Here is a 24,432-nt window from a genome sequence, read left to right as displayed (position 1 = left end):
TAGCCCCAGGAGAGGGTCAGAAAGATATTCAGCAGGGCAGGTGTGAGCGCCCCAAGACAGGAATCTATTTTTCCCAACAGGACGGGGCACAGCTGAGCCGAATCATTCTTCTTAGGTCCATCCTCCCCTGGCATCTATCTACGCCTCTGCCATCATCTACTCTCCCGCCTGACCGGAAGCACCTTGAGGACAGGGGTCAGGATACTGGTTCACCTTTGATTCCTTGGTACCCTGCACAGTTCTTAATGCATTGTAGGTGCTCAGTGAACATGTCATACGTGAGTGAAGACACAACACAGTGAAGCAGAGAAAACAGGGGGATAATGATGATAACAGACTTAACATAGCACTTACTAAGTGCCAGGCACCACTCTAAGAGCCCCACTTAGAGTAAACAGTCAGATCTTCATGACCAGCCTGTGACAAAGGGACTGAGGCACAACAGGTTAAGTAACCTGCCCAAGATCACACAGCTAATGAGCAGTGAAGCTAGATTTAAGGGCTTCCCTGACAGCTCAGCTGGTATAGAATTCACCTGCAATTCTTTACCAAGAGACTTCAGCTTGATTTCTGGATCTGGAAGATCTCCTGGAGAAGGGATAGGCTACCCACTCCAGTATTCATGGGCTTCCCTGGTGGCTCAGACAGTAAATAACCCTCCTGTGATGTGGGAGACCTGGGTTCGATCCCTGGCTTGGGCAGATCCCCTGAGGAAGGCATGGCAACCCACTCCCGTATTCTTGCCTGGAGAATCCCCATGGACAGAGGAGCCTGGCGGGCTACAGTCCATGGGGTTGCAAAGAGTCAGACACTACTAAACAACCAAGCACAGCACAGCTAGATTTGAATCCAAGGCAGTTAGACTTCAGGGTCCATGGTCTTAACTCCTTTGATGACCATCACCCCATCTATCCTATCCTGGAAAAGCTTCCTGGAGTATTATACCAAGCTTCTTACTGCCTGAGTCCAAGAATCAAGACCTGTAAGAGGCCTGGCGTGAATCTCCCAGACACATCAATTTCCTAACAGCCAAGACATGGGTGATACAGCCCACAAAGGGCCGAGCTGTAAGCAAAGAAACAGCAGCCTCACCAATAATGGTCAGCTTCCCGCTGATTCGGTCAATGTTTACTGGTAGGTTCCAGGCACTCTCTTGCATGACGACACAGACATGCTCTCTCCTCTCAAGGATCTCAAGAGAATTATTAGTGATCCATCATTTGTGATGTGCCTGCGCTTTGCCACGTGTGTATAGTATAGCTCTTTTTAAAAAGTTTTTTAAATTTATTCATTCTTGGTTGTGCTTATTTATAATCAATAATTTATTGTAAGATAATGCTTTGCTCGGGCTTTCTCTGGTTGTGGCCAGCGGGGGCTACTCTTTGCTGCCGTGCAAGAAACAGAGAATTAGAGAGGTCCAATCACCTGCCCGCATGGTAACTACACATATTTACAGGTAGCTGCGTGGCAGGCCATACTCTGGTGGTATAAAAGGTAAAGGGGATGGTATAAAGGTAAAGGGGTGGTATAAAAGGTAAAGGGGATGAGCTGGAGAGCAGGAAAAAACATATAAACAAGCCCATTTCCAGGAGTGATAAGTGTGGGGAAGGCAATAAGGCAAGGTAAAAAACCCTGGAGAGAGGAGCTGTCACGGTCAGCTCTGGGCTGGGGATATGGGCTCTAGGCCAAGAGACCACCTGTGCAGGGGACCTGGAGCAAGGCAACTTGATGTGCTAGTGCAAAGACAGGAGGGCAGCATGGCTGTGGCACAGTGAACAGAGGCAACAATAAGAGGTCAGTAAAGTGGAAGGATCAGCCCTGGGCATGGCCGACTGCAGGCCTGGGGCATGCTCCAACACTCACCATGTCCAAGCAGATGGTATACAGAGGAACAATGCAAGGAATCACCTTTAGAGGACAAGTGTGGTCCCAGGTTCCAAGCCCCTGTGGAGGGTACTGACCTCACTATGCAGCTTGAATTTTCTGCACGTGAAGTAAAACCCAGCTAGCAAGTGAAAACATCATCTTTGTCAATTCTGATGTCTCTCTGAGGTCCTCTGGGGCAAATCCCCACCACGTAACTTATGGAAAATTAACAGTCCTAACACCTGGTCTTTGACACACTGTGTATGCAAGTGCTCACCAGACCAGCAGGAAGTGATTTCAGAAAGAATATCCTTTCTCTAATAACTATCTTGGTGTCTTGGGGTTTAGATGGGCCCTGGGGACAGGCTCAGCAGCAACACCCGTATGCTGGGACAGAAGACTAGAGTGATGGGGGGCTGAGTTGACGGCTCCCTAGGACTGTGAAGGGCTTCCCTGGTGGCTCGGAGGTTAAAGCATCTGCCTCCAATGCGGGAGACCCGGGTTCGATCCCTGGGTCGGGAAGATCCCCTGGAGAAGGAAATGGTAACCCACTCCAGTATTCTTGCCTGGAGAATCCCATGGACGGAGAAGCCTGGTAGGCTACAGTCCACGGGGTCGCAGAGTCAGACACGACTGAGCGACTTCACTCACTAGGACTGTGAAAAATCAAGTCTCAGAAATGCCACAGGCCTGCATCCCAGGAGAAGAGAAGGATGTCAGTGTCTTGAGCTGCCAGTGTCACACAAACATGCGGAGCCCAGAAGGATGGAGAGCTAGGTTGGTGTGAAGACCACACAGCCCTGTTTGCAACAGAGCTTTTCCCACTGCCAGAGCTCACAGAACCCTGCACAGTGGGGAGGGAAGACCAGCAAGGAACTGGGGTCCAACAGCTTTGGAATCGCCCCTCTTTTCCTCCCTCTTACTGTAGGGATTTAAGTGGGGACTTCAAGTGAGACCTCCCAAACCTAACAAGCCTGGAGCTGAAAAGGATTTCCCTTTCCTATATGAGTCCACCGTGAGCAGCCCAGATGCCTGCTGCAAGTCCCAGCATCACAAAGGATTGGCTGGAACAGCAAACAGGTCACTCGCTCCCCGGGCCTAGCTTCTTCATCTGTCAAATGGAGATGCTAACAGTCCCTAGCTCACAGAGTCAAGTCAGAGAACATGAGTCAAGTTCTTTACCCTGGGCCCAGCACCCAGGAGGCCCTGTAGGTTTAGAGTGCTCACCATAAGCAGGTGCGATGGAGGTCTGGTACAAATGCTAACCCGGTCCACCCAGGCATGCAGGATCAGCTAAGAAGAAGCAGTCTCTAGCTAGGCTGGGTTGATGACACAGTGGCAGGTTCCCTGGGCACTTGGGGAGTGGCATGGGCATGGGACAAAGGCTCTGAGTTTTTATTAGTCATAAGCAGCCCAAGCTGACTTCTACATTTGCAGACAATTCAATTTGCATAGTGAGGTCAGTACCCTTCAGAGAAGCTTCCCTCATGGCTCAGTTGGTAAAGAATCCACCTACAATGCGGGAGACCTGGGTTCGATCCCTGGGTTGGGAAGATCTCCTGGAGAAGGGAACAGCTACCCACGCCAGTATCCTGGCCTGAGAATTCCATGGACTGTATAGTCTGCGGGGTCATAAAGAGCTGGACACAACTGAGCGACTTTCACTTTCAGCCCAAGCTGATGTTTTTCTCCTGATCTCGGGTGATGGAAGCCGGACCTGCCAGGCCCTTTTTTCCTAAGAGTCACAACTATCATTGGGAACTTTGCAAATAATTGGTGCACAGGATTGGGGGTCTCCATAAAGGCCATATCCTCTGCTTCTGCCCCAAAGGGAGGGAAGGGGGAAGAGAGGGTGAGACTCCTCCCAGAATGATAAGAGCCAGGCCTCTCAGGAGCAGGAATAGCCTGGAGATAAAGAGCCTTCGGCCTCTGGGTTTGAATTTGTTCTGACCTCACCCTCTCATCACCTCCAGTTGTGGAGCTTGGGGCAAGTCACTCAACCTCTGTGAGTCCCATTCAGTCAAGGAGCTTCTCTAGAGGTAGGCAATGTACTGGGGGCCTCAGCTCTCTTATCTGGTGAAAATAGTAAGAATAGGAGAACAGGATGGCAGTTCTTCAAAATATTAAACATAGAATTACCATATGATCCAGCAATTCCATTTCTGGGTATTTGCATGGAAGAACTGAGGGCAAGGTCTTGAAGAGATATTTGCACACCCACGTTCAAAGCTGCATCTCCGTATTCCCCATAGCCCAAAGCTGGGAACAACCCAAGCGTCTGTCAATAAAAGAATGGAAAAGCAAAATGTGGTATATGCATATAATAGAAAATATTCAGCTTCAAAAAGAAGAGAAATTCTGACATATGCTATAAAATGGAGGTACCTTGAGGAAACTATTTTAAGTGAAATAAGGCAGTCACAAAAAGATAAAGATGGTAAGATTCCACCTATGAAGAGGTATCAAGAATAGGCACATTCATTGACACAGAAAGTAGAATGGTGGTTTTCCAGGGCTGGGGAAGGAATGGAGATTTCGGATTTAATGGTGTTGAGTTTAGGATGATGAAAAGGTTCTGGTGATGGACGGTAGCAACAGTTGCGCAACAACGTGAATGTACTTAATGCCACTGGGTACATTTTTAAACGGCTTATACGGTGAAGTTTATGTTATGTGTATTTTACTACAACTGAACGTAAGAAAATAAGAAGTCAATATAAAAGCATCAGTATTGCCATTATTTGTTACCTAGGGAAGGCGGCATCCCTGGAGGCACCAGTGGACCATCCCAGGCTGGGCGCTCCTGCAGTCAGTATGGCTTGGGGAGAGAATCAATATTTGGCTCAGGGCGGAATCCCAGGGTCTGCCCCCATCCATCCGATCTCCTTCTTGACCTGCTCCCCCGCATTCCAGGCTAAAACTTTAGAAAAGGACAGAAACGCTGTGCCTTTGCTCAGGCCACACCTGCTGTCTAATGTCCCCTTTCTCTCCATGTCCAGCCAAGACATGCTCATCTTGCAAGTCTCCGCCACCAGAAGCCCTCAATAGACATTTCCCCACAAAAGACACACAGATGGCCAATAGGCACCTGAAAAGATGCTCAGCATAGCTAATTATTAGAGAGAGGCAGATCAAAACTACGACAAGGTATCACCTCACACCAGTCAGAATGGCCATCATTAAAAAGTCTACAAATAACAAATGCTGGAAAGGGTGTAGAGAAAAGGGAGCCCCTCAGCCTCTTGGTGAGAATGTAAACCGGTGCAGCCACTGTGGAAAACGGTACAGAGGTTCGTCAAACAAATCCAAAATAGAACTACCGTATGACCCAGCAATCCGGAACATACATCCAGGCAAAACTATAATTCAAATAGATACGTGCACCCCTGTGTTCATAGCAGCACTGTTCACAATAGCCAAGACATGGAAACAACCTGAATGTCCATGGACAGATGAATGGGTAAAGATGGCTGTATACATACAATGGAGTACTACCCAGCCATAAAAAGGATGAAATCATGGTATTTGCAGCAACACGGATAGACCTATTATCACCCTAAGTGAAGTAAGTCAGAAAGAAAAAGATGAACACCATATGATATCACCTAGACGTGAAATCTAAAATGTGACACAAGTGAGTCCATGTACTAAACAGAAAGAGACTCACAGACTTGTGGTTGTCAAGGGTGGAGGGGGGTAGAGGAGAGATGGACTGGGAGTTTGGGATTAGCAGGCACAAACTACTACATAGGGAATGGATAAATATACACAGAATGGATAAACCTTGTCTGTCCAAGGTCCTACTGTACAGCATGGAGATCTTTACCCAATATCTTGTGATAAACCATAATGGAAAAAAATTTTTTAAAGAATGTATATATTTGTAACAAAAATTTTTTTTCATTGAAATTGTCTTGTGGAAAGAATGAAGCCTTAGCCACATCATCGTACCCTCAGCAAGGGCTGCAGACACTTTGCTCTGCTTAGTGCATGCCTTGTGATGGCACCCACAACCTTCCCCACCCTCACCATTGTCCTTCCAAGCCCAAGCAACCGGAGGGCAGGAGGTGGGGCTCACTCACTCCTGCACCCTAGATTCTAGCTTTCTGAATGGAATTGGACATAACATCTACTGAGCTCACTTGCCGTGAATGTTGTTTGAGAGGTTTATATGCAGTTACTCATAACAACTCAAAAAGGCAAACACTACTGTTATCCAGGGCTGGGATTAAGGGGAGGGAAGTGAGGCACTCAGCCTAGGTGCAAAAATGTAAAAGGGCACCAAAAAAAAAAAAACCTTAGGTATCAACATAGATAATATTTTACTGAAACATTTTCTTAATTCAAATATCAAAATTTTAAAGACGGGATGCAGCTTTGCACTTACAATACTCTCCGACCCCTAATCCCAGCCCTATCTGATTATGTCTTTATTTTCCTATATTTTATTCAACAACTCCATTTCTAGGTATTTATCTAAGGAATTCATCAAGGCTATGTGTAAAGAGTTACCTACAAGGATATTATTCATTGTCATGCTGTTTACGAAAATAAAACACAGGAGAACATTTGGTTGAACCATTTGAGACTGCCAACATTTGGTTATTTTGGACCTAAGAAAAACAATTTCATATTGTTCAATCTAATCTACGTATCTATCATCTATGAACTGTGATTATATAATCTATGGACCATTCACCCTCTGGAATTTCTAGGCAGCCATTAAAAATATTTGGAAGAAGACAATGACATAGAAAGGTGACAGAGAAAGATAAAGTGTTATATGAAAAGAACCAGGTACAAAACAGGATAAAAATGTTTGATTTCACTAAGAAAAAGCCACCAAAAAAGATCTGAATTGATTATTCACCAAAATGTTGATAGTGGCAAGCCTGAACGATGGGTTTGGGGGTGATTTCCATGTCCTTTCTGATTTCCCATCTCTTGTATATTAAACATGTACCATGTCCAAAGGGAGAAAAAAGAACAATAAAAAATAATCGGAAGGTCTTTGGTCTCATACTTTTCTCTCAAAAGAATTTGTCATCCCCTCACCCTGAGAGAGGGGTAGGCACATCCATTTTTATTTATTTATTATTTATTTATTTAATATTTATTTTGGCTGCTTTGGGTCTTTGTTGCTTTGCACTGGCTTTCTCTAATCTTCCTAGACCAGAGATCAAACCCACGCCTCCTGCATTGGCAGGTGGATTCTTATCTGCTACGTAGGCCACCAGGGAAGTCCAACACATGCCTTGTTACTATTCCTGTCCTTTCACAGATGGGACTCCCAGTTTCTAGCATCTGATCCTTTGCTGACCCTTCTTTCCCTCCAGTCCCTTGCACCCCAAAACTTAGATCTTGCTGAAGAAAGTGCTTTCTCTACCACCGCCGTCTCCCATTCAGCACCCCCGACCCCAGCCCCCACCTTCCAGATCCCCATGCCTGTCTTGGGGTTGGTCTTCAGGTACAGCATCCATCACAGAGAATGGAGAATCACTTTGCTGCGCCCTAAGGCAAGTGAAAACAGTGCTGTGCGGGTGACAGGCTTTGGTGGTGTGGGGCAAGGAGGAAGTCTTGCCGTCCACCACCCTCCTTATCCATCTTCATGCAGTTGAGACCCAGCAATCCTAAGGTGCCAGTTTTTCCTTTTCCTTTTAAAATGTTTTTAGAATTAAGAGGGTTTTTTTTAATTCCAAAACATACAAAGATTAAGAATCACCTACACCGCCCCCCAAATTAACAACTCAACATATTATCAGATTGGCTTTAAGCTTCTCTCTCTCTCAAGTTAATTTTTATTGGAGTATAGTTGCTTTACAATGTTGTGTTGGTTTCTGCTGTACAGCAAAATGAATCAGCTATATGTTTACATATATCCCAGCTTTTTTGGATTTCCTTCCCATTTCAGTCACCACAGAGCACTCAATAGAGTTCCTATGCTCTACAGTAGGTTCTCACTAGTTATCTGTCTCATACATGGTATCAATAGTGTATATATGTCAATAACAATCTCCCAACTCATCCCACCACCCACTCTTTCCCCCTTGGTGCCCATTTATTTGTTCTCTATCTCTGTCTCCATTTCTGCTTTGCAAATAAGATCATCTAAGCTTCTCTCTTCTATTAATATTTTTAAAACCTGAAATAACACTACAAAGATAGTCAGAACTCTCTGTTGGTCCCCTCCCCCGTCTCCTCCGGGAATGTGCTGCGTATCTTCTTTGGTCCATTGTTATACTTTGAGATATACAGGCATACATACACACACACTTTCAGGAACAATAGACGGAATCGTTTTATATTACTCAAATTTGCATAAATGTATCATACTATGCCATCTGCAATCTGGTTCTCTTTTCCCTTCTAACATCATGTTTTTAAGCCTCTTTCATGCTGATATGTAGTGATCAAGTTCATTTATTTCACTACCATAAGCAGTCCATCCAAGCTGGGTGGGTCTGATGCCTTGGCATGGTACTTTCTGGGGCACAGGTAATACCAAGGCTTTCCCTGACTTCAAAGGTTCTGCTAATTTGGAGAGACTAAGGCAGTCACAGGGAGTCTCCCCAGCCCTCATCTTTCTAGTCCATAAAACCCTTCAAACTCGCCCAGCCCCTCGTCTTTTCTCCAGCTCCAACAGATGCCAAGATCACCAGGCCCCACCCCACTCCTCTGTCTGATCTGTGAGTATCTCTTGGCCTTCTTAGGTTCCCCATCCTGATTTCAAGAAATGAGGGAATTAAGATCCTTCACAAATTCTGCTTTCCCCTTGAATGCCATGCCGTCAGCCAGTGGGCATTCTGAGAAGTCAGTGTTTCCTCAGGTTTGTGTTGCCAGGCTAACCTGGCCACATCCTGGCTCTGTCGGCCGGTAACCCACCCTCTCCAAGTCAGGTTCCTTGTCTGTAGAATGAGGACAGTAATATTCAGCTCATCAGCCTGCTAAGAGGGGAAATATATGAAGCACAATTGGCAGGCTCCTGGCACGTTGCAGGCAGAAGAAAAAAGGTTTCTGTCTCCGCCCTTTTTGTGTCTCTTCTCAGACCAGCAGTCACAGAGGTCTCTCAAAATGTAAGTCAGACCTCATCACTCTGCTGCTTATGTGAATCCCTGGGTTAGGCCAAGAAGGCTTTGCAGTATGCACCTTGGGCTCCGGGTTTGCTTGCTCTGGGGAAAGCCAGACACCACCCCGTGCAGACTCTCAAGCAGCCCTATAGAGAGGCCCACGTGGGGAAAAACTGAGGCCTCCTGCTAACAGCCAGTAGTAACCTCACTGGAAAACCCCAAGCTAGAACCACCCAGGCCAAGCCACTTCCAAATACCTGACCCACAGAGACAGTGAGAGACATAAATGACTGTTGCTGTCTTAAGTCATTACATTTTATGGTGATTTGTGATGCATGCAGCCTTAAGTAAATAATACAGAAATGAACTTATAATAACTTGCATTGTTAACCTCAGTGCTTACTATGTGCTTGACACTAATCCAAACACTTTACGTCTCTGCAATTGAGTGCATATTTTATACTTATAGCACATTTCAGAGCAACCATCTGAAATGGAGACTACGAGTATCCCCATTTTACAGATAAGAAAATGAAGGCACAGAACTTAGCTTAAATAACTTGCTAGGGAACAGCAGGGCTTGGAACATGCAGCTTGACAGTGGCTCCTGTGGCTGTGCCTCACGCTGCATCCCAAACAAAGCCGTAACCAGAACTGTGGTACCAAGCAGCTGGGAGTGTTCTAAGATTCACAGAGCCTGCTTTAAAGCAGGGAAGAGGAAGAAGAGAAAAGGAAAAGAGGCAACCCTCTTCTCTTCGCCCAGACTCCCCAGGTTTTACCCTTCTCCAAGATGGTTTTAAACATCTCCAATGCTGCCACTACTATGGTCTGACTCACCTCCACTGAATAAGTGAAAAATGTTACTAAAACGTTGCGCAGTGTTTTAAAGTTCTTGTCACATCTTCTTAGTTAGGGTTTGAACCCCTGGCGATGACCAGTTTCTCCTCTGCACAAGTATGCAAGCCTCATTCTTGCTTCTTCAAAGTGGCCAATATTTTTAACACGTATCTTTCAAGTGGAGCAAAACTGTTCAAAGAAGCCAGCTTTGTGGATGTAGGATCAGTTAACACAATGCACATTTCTACAGTCCCCTTCCTTGCCCTTTACAGACATGGCTAATCAACTGCCTCTTTCCTACTCAGTCTGGATGCAGCTTCAGAATCCTTCTCCCCACAGTGCTCCAGGATGCCACTTCCACAGGTTCTGAGTTGCCAAGTAGAGCTGAGACCTATTTGTCATTCTGGCTCTAACAGGACAAAGACGAAACACCAAAAGCAACAGACTGGAACTAATCCCTCTGGTTTCCGAAGGAGTGAAAGGCTCCCTGCCTCCACTGCTCTTACCCCGCCTCCGAAACCCATTTTCATCACAGCGAGAGCTCAGAAGGGATTTTTAAAAAGAGAAGACACGGCAAGAAACATTGACCTTGGTTTTAATGATGGTATAAAGACGAGGGTCCAGGCTGGGAGGTGTCCGTGCCCACAGATGATGGTGAATTAGGAACTAAAGACTCAGCAACAGCTGGACCAGAAGGGACACATCCTGAAGTCAAGGTAAACTAGGCACATAACCTTCTGCTGACAATCTCCTAGCACTTCAGTAAGGAGTCATGAACACATGTAACGAGAAGCGTGGTCCAAAGAAACAGAATACAAGCCCATAAAGTAAAAAGAAACAGGTACAATTAATCTGAATAATATATTTTATTTAGCCCATTATATCCAAATATTAGCATTTCAACACATAATACAAAAAATATGAGTGAGGTATTTTCTTTTTTTTTTCTTTTTTGGTACTAAGTCTCTGAAATCCAGTGTGTATGTTACACTTACAGTACGTTTCAATTTAGATACTAAACTTTCACCAGAAATACTTTATCTATATTGAGATTTCATACAATTTACAGCCGAAAATGTGGATTCCCTATACTGAAATGCTTCTAAACATTCTTAGACATTTTCCAATAGCTGACATGAGTGTCTGCTTTTATATTTAGATCAATTAAAATTAAAGAACATTTAAAATCTAATTTTTCCACATTTCGAGCATGCAGTAGCCACATGGCTACTCTAATGGTTAGCCCAGGTCTGCACCCTGCAGGGCTCTCCCTACCTGTGGGCCGCTGTCATCTCCCATCAGCACCCCTGTGACTACACTCAGGGAACTTGGCCTGGCTCTTCTGAACACTCTTGCTCAGGCTGGGCCTCACAACAGGTTTCATTTTCTGATCAGGCCCTTTATTACTCTCTCTGCTTGGCTTGCCAAGCAGCTTTGTCCCCATACAGGCTTTCAGATCTCCCAGGCCCCAACCTGGCTCTGAACCCTGGCCCAGGTGTGGATCAGGGACGCTGCTTGACTGGAAGGGCTGTCTAGGTGATGAAGTGTTCTCTGCTTTGCAAAAAACCAGGAGCGGGCAATGTGGGGGTACATCCAGGGGCAAGTTCATTTCTGCTCAGTGTTTTAGAAGAAGGCCCTTGTCATTTGCCTGCTCCTATAAAGTGGCACCAAGCCTGTACTAAAGGTTTACTGTAGGCAGCTCTGCTCTCTACCTGGAACCACTCTTGGCTTATGATCCAAAAGGCCCATCGCCTTCCCTGGGCCCTGCAGTATGTGTGCTCTGTCCCTTGGTTCCTTTCCTTCCTCTGGACTCACGGGTTGTTTGGCTGTCGTTCAGTCCTATCACTTTATCCCTTCAAGGCACCAACACCAGAGCAGACATCACTAATCGATCACAGGTTCTTTCTCCCTGAGTCTCAGGCTGGGCTCTACCCCAAACCCTGGCATGATGCCTCTAGCCTCCCATACTCCTCCCAGCTTCCCCCAAGCACCCAGTAAAGGATTTCACAGGAAGGGGAAAAGATGGCTTCCAAGCCAAGAATCTGGTCACAGACTTGTGAGGTGCCAGAAGCTAAGGGCCTGGAAGTGACTTGGCAACTTTGGAAGGCAACACGCGTTCCCTCTGGCAGTGGCATCAAGGCCAGACTCCCTTGAAATGAAAGACCTTGAAATGTCAGAAGCTCTCCCCAACAGTTCGTTTAAAGAAGCTAAAAGCCAGAGCCACTGTGAGAAGATAAAGGGATGGAAATCTGAAGTCGGAAAAGCAGTGTCTAAATGGACATGACTGACAGGGGTCTCGGACTGTGGGTGACCTGGACCACAGAAACAGAACACCTGCAGGTTGCCGGGCACACGAAGCTACATCATATCTGGGCACTGGGGAGGCACTGAAATCAGGGCACGCAGCCCCAGGCCCAGGCAGAGCCCACTTCCAGAAAGCAACACCTTCATCCACCTCCTGCCTGGGAAAAAAAAAAAAAAAACAGCTGTGCAGGCTTGTTGATTCTGCCAGGGCTCAGGTCTCTACCCTCCATGTCTGAGGGAAAGCTCTGGATGCTTCAGCCTCCAGGATCTGTTTGTACAGAAGTGGGCAGGAAAATGCAAGAATTCCAAGTTTCCGCATTGCCAGAAAACATCCTCTCCAGAGTCCCAATGCACCTGAAGAGAACACGATGAACCAGACGAAAAAACAAAGTGGTGTCTGATCAGGTACCACCTCACAGCAGAATTCTCCTTCCCACACAAAACTCTCCCCCAGAGCCCTACCCTGTCCTCCCCCACGCCAATATTTCAACAAGGGCCCCATTATCTTTTGTTTTTTAAATCTCTTCAGGCACTAGCACCCTCTGTTCCCCTCAACCAGCCTCACCACGCACACATACACCCACACACCCACACACCCACACACACACACACACACACACTCAGGACACATAAGTACCTCACTGATCTCACTTTGTAGAGAAACGAAGTGTTCCAGCCACAGCACATCTTTCAAAAAACCTAGGTTTACCTCTTTAAGAACTGACACTTACTAATATATTTGACCACACTGCTGGAAATTTTTCTGAACTGAATGACATAAGCTCCCTGACATCCCAAGCCGGTACACTGAATGTAATTGATCACTTCCTGATGACTCAGAGACATGTTTCCGAGCCCATCTTTGCCATGGTCTAGAGGGCCTAATGAGCTGGACTTTCACCTCGGGCCACTTTCCCCCTCGCTTACCTGCAGACATACTGCCCTGGGCTTTGGCTGTCTGGAACACTCACTCCTGAGATGTCTGCCTGGCTTACTCTTTCCATTCATGCTGTAGCTATAGCTCAAACACCATCTTATCCAGCAGGCCTTTCCTGGCCACCCTTCTCTCATCTTTCTGTCCCCTTTGCCGCTTTATTTTGTTACAGTATCTCCCATCACCTAACACATAGTAAGGACTTCCCTGGTGGCTCAGATAGTAAAGCGTCTGTCTACAATGCGGGAGACCTGGGTCGGGAAGATTCCCTGGAGAAGGAAATGGCAACCCAACCCACTCCAGTACTCTTGCCTAGAAAATCCCCCATGGACGGAGGAGGCCGGTGCAGGCTACTGTTCATGGGGTCGCAAAGAGTCGGACATGACTGAATGACTTCACTTTCTGTTCTTTCTTTAACACATAGTATATTTATCTGTTTGTGGTCTGTCTCCTCCACTAGGGTGTAAGCTCCTTTAGAGCAGGGACCTTGCCTGTTTTGCTTTTCCCAGAGCCTGTAACCGTCCTGGCACACAGTACATGCCCAGTAAATAATTGTCCAGTGAAGGAATAAATGATGCCTGCAGCGTTTCTGACCAGTGTGCACCTGGTCAGAAGGGGCAAGGGGATGGCTTCATCTTCACACAGCTGGTTGGTCCTTTGCTGTCAGCTGTCACTTCTCAGTGTATCAGCAGCTCCTAACAAGGCCCTAGCTTGCTTGCTCTAATCTGCTCTATATGTAACCTATGAAAAGCTGAAGGTTACCAAGAGACAGACAACCTTCTGAACTCCTTAAACTGATTTTTACAAACAATCTGGGTTTCTAAGGCTGTGGCCAAATTCCAAGCCTGTCTTCTGAATAAAGTCCAAGAGCTTGAAGCTATGAATTCTTTGCTCGGGGGTCTTTGCAGCCTCATTACGCATTGTTGAGAGTCTGAAGTCCAGCCAGAGACACTCCTGCAGACGTGTCTGTGTGCCTCCCAGACTCACACATGAATAACATAGGCTTCTCCTTCGCAGAAGGCGAGCTGCGCCGTCCCATCAGTGTTTTGAGAGAAGAGAACACAATGGGTTTGGTCCAGTTTATTCCTTGTGAGAACTGGTTTCACACTCTTCTGAACACAAGTGGCCTGGTTTTTGTATGCCTCACCCTCTGGCCTTATTCTTTTTAATGCCAGCACCATCAGATCATGAGTCCTGGCTTGGGGCCATCTCACTCTAGCAGGAACGACCAACAGTGTCAAAGATGGTTTGAGTTGAGAGCGACCTCAGAGATCCCGTAGTTCAAGTCTCATCTGACAGATGAGGAAACTAAGGGCCCAGAGATTGGAAGTGACTCACCTAAGGACACACAGCCCCCTGGGAGCAGAGCTGAGCCTAGGAGAGAAGGTCATCTGTCCTTTATTCTGCATCTTCTCTCCATCCCCTCACCCTCTCATCCCTGGCAGCCAACATCTGCTTCCATCCTGGGCCATCCTGTTCTGCCTGGACCTGACCCAGCTACGGCCCGGGGGAAATCCCACAACAGCAGGGCTCACAATTCTGAGCATGTTAAGAGATGTCACCTCCTCTCCGAGCTCTGAGACGATGCTGTCCCTGATCTGCATGGAGCTATACCTCACTTTCTGGACTGGCAGGAAAGTGGCACTGGTGCCTTTAAGCTAACCTGGAGCTCTTCCTAATGGGTCCAGAAAAGCGGAAAGGCTATACCTGAGGCAGACTTGCCTCCGTATCTCCCCAGACGAGGCCTGAGCCTTATCTTGCCTGCAGAGTATAATGATCCCCTAACTGTCCCCAAATGTCCCCGGTCTGCCACTCCCGCCTGTTCTGAAATGTTCACAGAAGTCCTCCGATGGCCTTCCTGTCTCTAACCAGATACTGACAAAGGGTGTGCCTGAAATTCATGGTGAGGGGGGCCAGGCCTCCTCCATAAACACAGCTCAGGGCACTGCCAGCCGGCACCACCCTGGAAAGCAATGGTCAGGGCCCCCAGGGGACAGCCGAGGCCATCTGGAAACTCTCCCCAGGCGGGATGAGGGAAACAGAAGCGGCATATGCGAAGATCAGATTCAAGAGGCCTCAGGTGGGTGGAAAACCTCTGTGGACCTTGTTCTGGGGAGCAGGAAAGATCCTGAAGACCAGCACTTCCGACTCTGTGGCCTTGCCTCTGACCAGCCTCAGCCTCCTTTCCTTCCCTTCTTGGCAGCTCCAAAGGGACAGGGAGGGGACAGCACAGTGGCAGTTATGGCTTTCTTTTCGTCACTCTCTTCCCTGGCCTTGGGGGGTTTGGCCAGCCCTGATTCCCTGGGTGCCAGGTCTCTGGTGGTATAATAATTGGGCCCTATTTCCAACTCAGTTACAGAGCTGCCTGACACCTTTGGAGACAGTCAGGACCACGAGCCTTTTTCTCCTCCTCCAACTGCTGCTGGAAGCGAGCACTGACCTGACAACAGGGAGTGTGAAGAGAAACCCTGGCCAGCCTTCAGACTGTTCCAGGGATGGTCAGCTCAACAAGAAAGTGTTCCTTCTGGTAAAAAGAAATCTCTCTCTTTCTGCAACTTTCACCCACTAGCGTGTTAGCTGCTCAGTCATGTCCAGCTCTTTGCAACCCCATGGACTGTAGCCCACCAGGCTCCTCTGTCCATGGAATTCTCCAGGTAAGAATACTGGAGTGGGTTGCCATTTCCTTCTCCAGAGGATTTTCCTGACCCAGGGGTTGAACCCAGGCCTGCACTGCAGGCAGATTCTTTACTGTCTGAGCCACCAGGGAACCCACTAACCCCAGTTCTATTCCTTGGAGGCCTACAGAATAATTCAAATAAGTCTCTAGTCTTTTCTGTTGGCTCAGTGCTAAGCATTGATGTGGGACTCAGAAGCATGAGACGTGGTTAAGAAGTTTACACTTTAATCAAGGAGTCAAGAGTGACTTTATTCAGTCGTTGAATATTTTTAAAATAATTATCTTGATTGGCTTTATCATTATAATGTTAATAGATGTTTATTACAGAAAATGCTGGAGAAAGCCAAAAGTTGGACAGGAAGATTATCCATAATCCTACTTTTCCTCCTGCCAACATTTTGTTCTATATGGCTTTTGCATTTTTCCCCCAACAAATGTTTATGGAGTGAATTCAAAACAAGGTGCTGCTGTTTATAATAGCCAGGACATGGAAACAACCTAGATGTCCATCAGCAGATGAATGGATAAGAAAGCTGTGGTACATATACACAATGGAGTATTACTCAGCCGTTAAAAAGAATACATTTGAATCAGTTCTGATGAGATGGATGAAACTGGAGCCAATTATACAGAGTGAAGTAAGCCAGAAAGAAAAACACCAATACAGTATACTAACACATATATATGGAATTTAGAAAGATGGCAATGACGACCCTGTATGCAAGACAGCAAAAAAGACACAGATGTGTATAACGGACTTTTGGACTCAGAGGGAGAGGGAGAGGGTGGGATGATTTGGGAGAATGGCATTGTAACATGCATACTATCATGTAAGAATCGAATTGCCAGTCTATGTCTGATGCAGGATACAGCATGCTTGGGGCTGGTGCACGGTGATGACCCAGAGAGATGTTATGGGGAGGGAGGTGGGAGGGGGGTTCATGTTTGGGAACGCATGTACACCCGTAGCAGATTCATGTCAATGTATGGCAAAACCAATACAGTATTGTAAAGTAAAATAAAGTAAAAATAAAAATTAAAAAATAAATAAATAAATAAAAATTCATATGAAGGAATATTCAGTTAGGTCAGAGCTTATGGGTTATTAAAGTTTGGTTCCAGGCAAATGTTAAATATTAAAAAAAAAAAAAAAAACAAGGTGCTGACCTAGGTGCTCTCCAGGAAAGACATGCTAATGTATCAGACTTGGATCTTACCCTGAGGATGCTTCAGAGAAAAGACAAGAGCATGGGCTTCAGAGGCAGACACACCTTCAAATCCAGCACTTAACTCGGTGCTAGATCACAGGCAAGTCACCGGCTCTGTCTGAGCTTCAGTTTACTCATGTTAACTGGGCATGATAATGGCGCTGACCTCATTAGGTTACTGAAGGGATTCTAGGAGGTTCAGGCCTGTAAAACACCTAACACAGCACTGACGTGTCCCACAAATGCCGCCACCAGAAACATAACACAGAGGCAGCAGTGATTACGGAGGCTAACGGGCATAGGTCAAAGATTACAGAGTTCAGGGAAGAGAAGCTGAGGCCGGTTCCAAAGCAAGCTGCACACCGCCTGGGGTGGCACCAAGCACGCTGTCTGGCTCAGTGAACCGAACTTCCGCCCTCATGGACTCATCACTGACCTGAGTCTCACAACTCTGCCCCCTGCTCCTTTCTGAAACCCTTCAGTCTCCTGTCTGTTTAGCCTCACTGTTCACGTGGTTGGGGGGAGGTGCTTCAGGTCTCTTCAAGAAGGCACAGGGATAAATCTGCAATCTTGTAACTGTAATGAACTGCTCAGCTCCAGGCTCCCCTCTGAGCCCAGGGGGGTTTCTTCCATTACAGCAAGACAGTCCTGGGGCCCAGCCAGGCCCATCAGTGCCCTTGCACGCCCACTTCAATGGCACTTCCAGACCCCAGGGCTTCCTGTGCCCACAGAGATGACAAACACAGTCACCAAAGAGGAAAGCCAGGCCCAACACCCTCAGAGCAGCTGGTGCAGGAACTGCTGCTACGACAGCAGCGGGAGGACGACCAGAACCCTAAAACGGATCCTGTGTCTTCGGCACGCGGGTCTCCCAGGAAAGGGACTCTTGGGCTGTGAGGGCCCTTACCAGTCCTGTGGCCTCAGTGTGGTCCCCAGGTCCTACAGACAGGTCTCAACAGGATCCAGGCCGGGAGTCCAATAAGAAGAAATTGCGTCCTTTCAATTCAAACATTTTGGCAAAAGGAATTGGGGATTCTCCCTCCCCACCCTCTATCTTGTGTGGTACCTACACAAATTAAATATAACATCATTTTCGGTCATTTAGGCAAATCATAATTCCCACAGTTCTGAAATGCACACATTATAAATAAAATATAAACCTATTCAGACTGAACTGAAGCCTCTACTCTCAGGGAACAGTGCTGGAAAAGTCATCATCTATATTCCCTTCTGCTAGGTAAGCAGGGATCCCTGTGCAGGCTCTAAGGTTACCAGGGGAACTACTCCAGACAGGGGTAGCCCCTCAATTAGCCATAAATCTTACAACTTTGTTCAAAAGAACTCCCTTAAAGCCATTTATCTGCTTCTAGAAATGAAACTATCATCAACGTACCCAAGGGTCCACACACCTTATAAATCATTTCACCCAAATTTATTTATTTAAATAAATCCCAAACATAGCAGGGCTTGTGAGATCTTAGTTCCTGGACCAGGGATCAAACCCATGCCCTTGGTATGGAAAGCACAAAATCTTAAACCACTGGGAATTCCCTCACTCAAATTTAACACACAAAATAACTAAGGTCCAGAGATACAAGTTTTTGTCCATGCTCACTGAGCAGTACCCCACCGATAGGATAAAAAACTCCAGCTTGGGAACACTCTTGCCTAAAACTTCCATGGTTTCAAATAGGAGACCTTGTAAAGGAGTACACCTATCCTAAAAATACCCACAATGGACAGTCTTTTAAAAATATGTCTGTAAAGTGAAATTCCGTGTAACACCTTAGTATCCTGCCCCCCTCTCCATGCCTAATAGAGACTTCACATATGGAAAACCAAACCAATCACAAATGTTCTTCCCGGCTGTGAGGCCCGAAGACTGAAGGCCAGCTGTGTCTGCTCTACCTCCTGCTTTGGCTGCTGTCCAGAGCTAGCGAGCATCAGTGTAGATTCAAGTAGATATCCTCAAATCCACTGCCTTGCCCATAAAGCACAGCATGGAGAAAATCACAGACCCTGCCACCTCGCAAACAGCCATTTACTGATGAAGTCAGTATCTCTCCTTCTTTAGTTTGACAGATTCCATAACCAGTTTTGCACATCAAAATTTATGACACATGGGCTGACAGCAGGACAGAATATTAAAAATCAGGACCTCCCCGAGAAATCTGGGCCATCCGGTTGCCATGCCGACACCCCACAATGCCAAACAAGTGTCTGCAAGGTCCAGAAACAACTTGGCTGGCTTCGGATCACCCAGACACTGTGAAGCCAGAGCTGCCTCCTGGCCCAGGCTGTTATGCAGACCCTCCCTTTCTCAGCTCAGCTCTCTGATCCCTCAGGGGAGGGATGATGACGCCTGTCTGAATTTCCTTAGCCTCTGTCAGCAGAGCTGGCTGCATCATTCCCTAAGAATCTGAAAATCCACGTGCGGCACATTCTGGCCCAACTAGACAGGGACATGTTTTGAAATGGCAAGAAGACCAGTGAGAGGTTAACCATGGATTTCAGACAGAAAGCAAATCTTCAGCTGCACCTGCCCCTTTTAAGCTGAACAAAGGGTTTATCTCCTGGAGAAGCTGAACATACATTCCTCTAGCTCTCTAGTTAAGAGTCAGGCTGGAGCTGGAATAAAGTATTAGTGGGATATGACACTTGGATCATTGATGGCTCCCAGAGATGAGCAGAAATCGTTCTTCACTCATTTAACAGTACTTCTTAAGTCTTGCTGTGCTCATCAAGGTGGGGTTGCATGAAGCTTCCTGCACAGTCCCTGAGTGATAGCTGCCACTCAATGAAGAGACAGGCCGATAGCTGAGAATCCCAATGAAGTGAAATACCCCAGAATATGGGAATGCAAGGCTGTGTCAAAGGCAGGGTGTGACTGGGGATCAACGCCCAGGGAACAGACATCCTGGGCTTAAAGCCTAAGAACAGCGAGGGAGCGGGCTATGCCTGGAGTGGCCGGAGAAGGCTCTGCTGCTCACTGCCGGGAACTTCCACTCTCCCTCTCTTCCTGCACCTCCGTTCCTGGCTCCCCGATTCTTCTTTATACTTGAAACCCAGCTTCCAGTTCACAGTCCTCTTCTAATCTGCCGCAAGTCCGACCACAAGGGAACAAGGAGAGGACGTTCACTGCAGCTCCCATGACCTCCAATTGCTACCCCCTCAAAATGAGTGCCACCCACATTCAGCAGCGGCCCCCAAGCCCCCGGCACCCTCCGGGGCTCTCAGTCTGAGTGGCCTGGCCCGGATTTTGAAGCGCAGGCACCTGTGATGAGACCAGCCTGGAGCTCTGAGCAGCAGTTAGCTTCTCTGTGCCCTTCCCTTCCATTCCCCCTCATCCCCTCCCCCTCTTCCTCGAGCTCAGACCCTCCTCCCATCACGTCACCACAGAAAAGGACAGAGCATTTGGGCAGTCTGAGTCTCCCCTGCCACTCCAGGCCCGCCTACTCTGGGCCAGAGCTGGCCCTCTTGGAGAGCAGGAACGCAGCAGCTTGGATGAGTCCTTGCTGTGGAAGCTCCCCGGGGTCGGTCAGGGGCCGCTCCTGGTTTGCCCAGTTCTGACTCTGATCTATCTGTCCACCCAGATCCCAACTCTCCAGGATCTTGACCCCGGAGGCTTTTTGCCTCATCAGCCTGTCTGTCCAAACGTCCACAAGTGCTTTGAAAACGTTGTGCTAGTGGTAGGCACCGTCAGCCCAGAGCAGAGCGTTTCACCTAATCAGGGCGCAGTCCCAGAGAGCTCCACCAGAGGGGTAGATGGGCATGGGGGAGTGGGGCTGGGGGAAAGCCCAGGGGCCCCAAAGTCTCCTCAGGCACAGCCTGGAAATGCTCTTTTGCAGGGGATAGCTACTTCTTTCCTGGTAGGTAACAAGACACGGAATCTGGGACAGGATGGGAACACGAGAGCCTTCCACACAACGACAACCTCCCTACAGACAACACTCCGTTTTCCTGGGATTCGGCTGCCTTGGCACGAAGACCTCAGATTCTCCTCCACACAAGCCTTCGCCCTCCTGACCCTGCGCCTCCCTGGGGGGCTCCTCAAGGCCAGGCCTTTCGGAATGGCCACGCTCAGCCCCACGCTCCGCTCCCCCAGGCGGCCCCGCCCCTTAGCCCAGACCCGAGGGTCGCCCAAGGGTCTCGCCCACCATCCGCCCCCATTCGAAGGACGCGGCCCGCCCGAGCGCGCCTGCCGCGGGTCCCCCGGAACCTCCCGTCTCAACAGGTGCCCCTGCCACACACAGCTGTCACCCGGGGCCCTGGAGGAGGCGGTGACAGGCACGCCCCAGTCCAGGCCCCCAGAGCGTCGGGAGGGCACTCTTGCACCTCCATCGAGCCCCAGCCATGCCCCGCCGTTCGCACTGACGTCGCGGGGCCAGACACTGCTAGTTCACCCGTGGTGGTGGACTGGTGTTGGGGCGAGGGACGCCTTCAGGACGAGACCTTTCCTGGATCCAGAGAACCCTGGGGGTAGTCGTAGGGAGTCCTCATCACAAGCAGGTTCAAGTTGACCGGGTCTGAGAAGGGGGCTCGAAGTCCAGCACAGCCCCTAGTGACCGTGCCTTACCCAGTGTCCTCACCCCACGTCTTTTGCCCCCAAGAGGCTGGAGAGGGGGAGAGCACGGCCACCCACGCGCTTAGCAGCGTGCGGTTCTCACTGCCCGCTCGCGGTGCGCAAGGTCCAGCTGCCTTCGCGGACGCATGAGGCGGGGGTAACCCCTAACCCCCAACTCCCGGCCCCTGCGCCCCGGGCCCCGCGGCGCAGTGCCGAGAGCGCCGCCACGTTCCCAGTCGTGTGCGCACGCCGGGCCCACCAAACTTGCAGTACTTTCTCCCAGCCCCCACCCGCTGTCACCCTCCCTCCATCCCTGCGCCCTGGCCCCGCTAGCCCGACAGAGGTTGCCATAACAACGGACAGGAATGCTCCAACGTATACAAAGCCGGCGGAGCGCAGCGGGCACGCAGCCCCCGGCCCGGCCCCGCGCCCTCTGCAGCCGCGCGGGGCTAGGACGCGCGCCGCGGCTCCCCGGCCGCCCACCCCGCGCGCAGCGCGTACTCACAATGAGCGGGATGGTGCGGTCCTCTCGGAGCTGCTCTGGCCTCCCGCCCGCCCTCTTTGCGCCCCGGCCGCCGGAGGATGCTGCGTGGGCTCGGTTGTCCTGCCATAAGTAGTAGAAAGTGCCCAGGATCCAGGCTACGGTCAGAATGGCGATGGCATTGGCTCGGATCTTCCTCATGGTGGGCGGGCGGACGCCCGGAGTAGGGGCCCGGGCCGGCGTGCTCTCGGGGCCGGGGCGGGGGCCACTCTCAGCCCCAGCTGTTTGTTTTCGCTCGCGCGGGGCTGCTCGGTCCTGCAGAGCAGAAAAAGGAGAGAGGTGGGGGGTGGGGGGGGGTGATAGGGAGAGACAGGAGCGCGGAGCGATCCTCACGGTCCTAATGCCCTTCAGCCCCAGGCGCGCGCCTCCCCCGGGCGCCCATTCATTCGCTCGCAGAGCCGGCCCCGCGCTCCAGCCCCGGCGGGTTGCCGGGCCGCTGCGCCCCGGGAAAGGAGCGCAGCGGATGCGAAGCGGCGCGAGAAGAAGGCCCGGCGAGGCAGACGCCCGTGGCGGAATGGCGACGGGCCAGAGCCAGTCTCGATTCCAACTGCTCCGCGACCGAGCTCCCGGCGCCTGCCCCCGCGCGGCCCGGGTCTGTCCCGCCTACCTCCACCCACTCCCGGACCGAGCGGCCCTGAGTCACCGGCTGGAGATGCGCGACCCCGGCCGGGGCCCGCGCAGCGGAGCTGCAGTTCTGGGGCTGCGCTCTGAACAGGGTTTAAGATGTGTTCGGCGAGTCCTTGGGAAGGGGCAGCTGGGTGCGAGGAGAGTCTGGAGTTTGCATCGGGATCCTCCGCAGCCTAGGATGCCGAGCCGCCAGAGGGCCCGCCCCGAGGAGGGATTGGAAGCCGGTGCACTTGACATTCGAAGAGAGCGAAAGGGAAGAGACGCGGCTTCGCAGCCAGTGAAAGGAGATTGTGGGTACAACCACCTCACCTCTTCCGTTGGCCTGGGGCTCCCAGCGTTCACGATGCTTCCCTCCACCCCGCCTCGTTGTCCGCTGGACAACTCGGGGGTATCGTCGTCACCGTTTCATCAGGAAGAAGGGAGGAGGCCAGAGAGGCTGGAAGATTCGCCCGAGGCCACACGACTAATTAGTGGCAGAGCCCATTCTAGAAACTACCTCTCCGTCTGACACTTAAAGCAAAGTTCAAAACACGGACACAGAAACCAGTGAGATTCTGCCCCGGCTCTGTGTGAACTACTCTCACTTCCGAGCAGACAGCAAGGTGGGCTAAGTTAGTTCTAGGAGACCAGCGCAGGATCAGGCATGAAACAGACACTCAGGGAATAGATATTAGATACTAAATAGATATTAACTTAACTAACCAAGCAGAGGTCACAGAGGAAGAAATACTGTACCGCAAGGCAGTCTTAAGGAAAGGCTTCTCAAAGAAAGTGGATAAATTCTTCGAATAAAGTCTTAAGAGGTAGGAAAGGGGAGGACAGGGCAGGGTGTGAGCGCCATGAACAGCCTGAGAAAACGTCCAGAGGATGAAAGTACTTGATGCTTTCAAAGAAGAGAGGTACCTGGTGGTGCTGGGTACCAGGATCTGGAAAGTTCTTGGTGGGAGTTGAGGTTGGCCAGGCTGAGGCAGTCTGGACCCAGGAGGCCCTTGCATGTGAGAGGCAGGGTTGTCAAGGAGTTTGTGTCCTCCTGGTGCTCCTGGACACTGGCTGGTCTGAAAGACCACCTCGGGTCCTGGCCTCTAAATGAAGCTGGCAGATGGTGAGGTCACAGCTCATGCTTTATCCTGCCACCTCCATCAGCACCCCTCCGTCCCTGTTTCTCCAGCAGCAGGACTGAAATGTGCATGTAGTAGACGCTCCATACATTTCCATTGGAGTGAAGTAAATTGAAGGAAGAAAACCTGAGTGGGTTTTCTGGCTGCAGAAAAGTCATCGTTATAACTGCAATATCCTTTCCTCACTCTGAAGTCTCACCACGAGGACAAATCCAAACATGACCCTTGCAAGAATGTGACCCTAAGAAGGGTCATGGACAAAAAAGGATCTCACCAAGAGCTCTGTAAGAGTAGCAGGGAATCTGAGGCAAGAGGAGATGGTAACAGGAGCAATAGGAGAAGGTGCGGGGATTCCTGCCAGCCTTGCTGTCCCCCGTCTGCCTTGCCTGGAGAGTTTAATTAGACTGCAGCAGGGACCAGGATTCATTTCCACAGACCAAGAAAACCACTGTCCAGCCACTCTCTGGTTTCTGCATGAATCATGGGGCAGATCCAGGGGTCATGTTCTGTCTGGGAAGCCAGGGAGACCTTGCTCCTTAGGAATCAGGCCCCACAGGCATCTCCAGACAAGGAGAAAATGTAAGGGAACTGCCATCCTGGTGTCCCCACCTCCATACAGGCTCTCAGGTCAGCCAGATGGGAAGACTCGGAGAATGGCCCTCTGTTGCTGTAGGCTGCTCCCTCCATCA

At 49.5% G+C, this 24,432-nt stretch overlaps 1 protein-coding gene across 3 annotated transcripts in view; it reads right to left on the bottom strand.

Moving 5' to 3' along the window:
- Positions 1-23,119, bottom strand: part of GALNT16 (polypeptide N-acetylgalactosaminyltransferase 16) — a 109,335-nt gene extending 86,216 nt beyond the window's left edge. Inside the window, exons 1-2 of one of the 3 annotated variants that reach the window (XM_069595132.1) lie at positions 22,935-23,119; positions 21,963-22,253 (exon numbers count right to left, since the gene is read on the bottom strand). In XM_069595132.1, the coding sequence (XP_069451233.1) occupies positions 21,963-22,139 (177 nt within the window). In that variant the 5' untranslated portion in view covers positions 22,140-22,253; positions 22,935-23,119. Of the gene's footprint in view, positions 1-21,962; positions 22,543-22,605 lie in introns of those variants that run through there. The other 2 variants (XM_069595131.1, XM_069595133.1) reach the window with 2 other exon arrangements.
- Between the last annotated feature and the right edge of the window lie 1,313 nt (positions 23,120-24,432).

Source organism: Ovis canadensis, chromosome 7 (assembly GCF_042477335.2).
Source record: "Ovis canadensis isolate MfBH-ARS-UI-01 breed Bighorn chromosome 7, ARS-UI_OviCan_v2, whole genome shotgun sequence".
Classification (NCBI taxonomy): domain Eukaryota; kingdom Metazoa; phylum Chordata; class Mammalia; order Artiodactyla; family Bovidae; genus Ovis; species Ovis canadensis.
The sequence above is the reverse complement of the archived record's forward strand: the minus strand, read 5'-3'. Positions and strand labels throughout refer to the sequence as shown.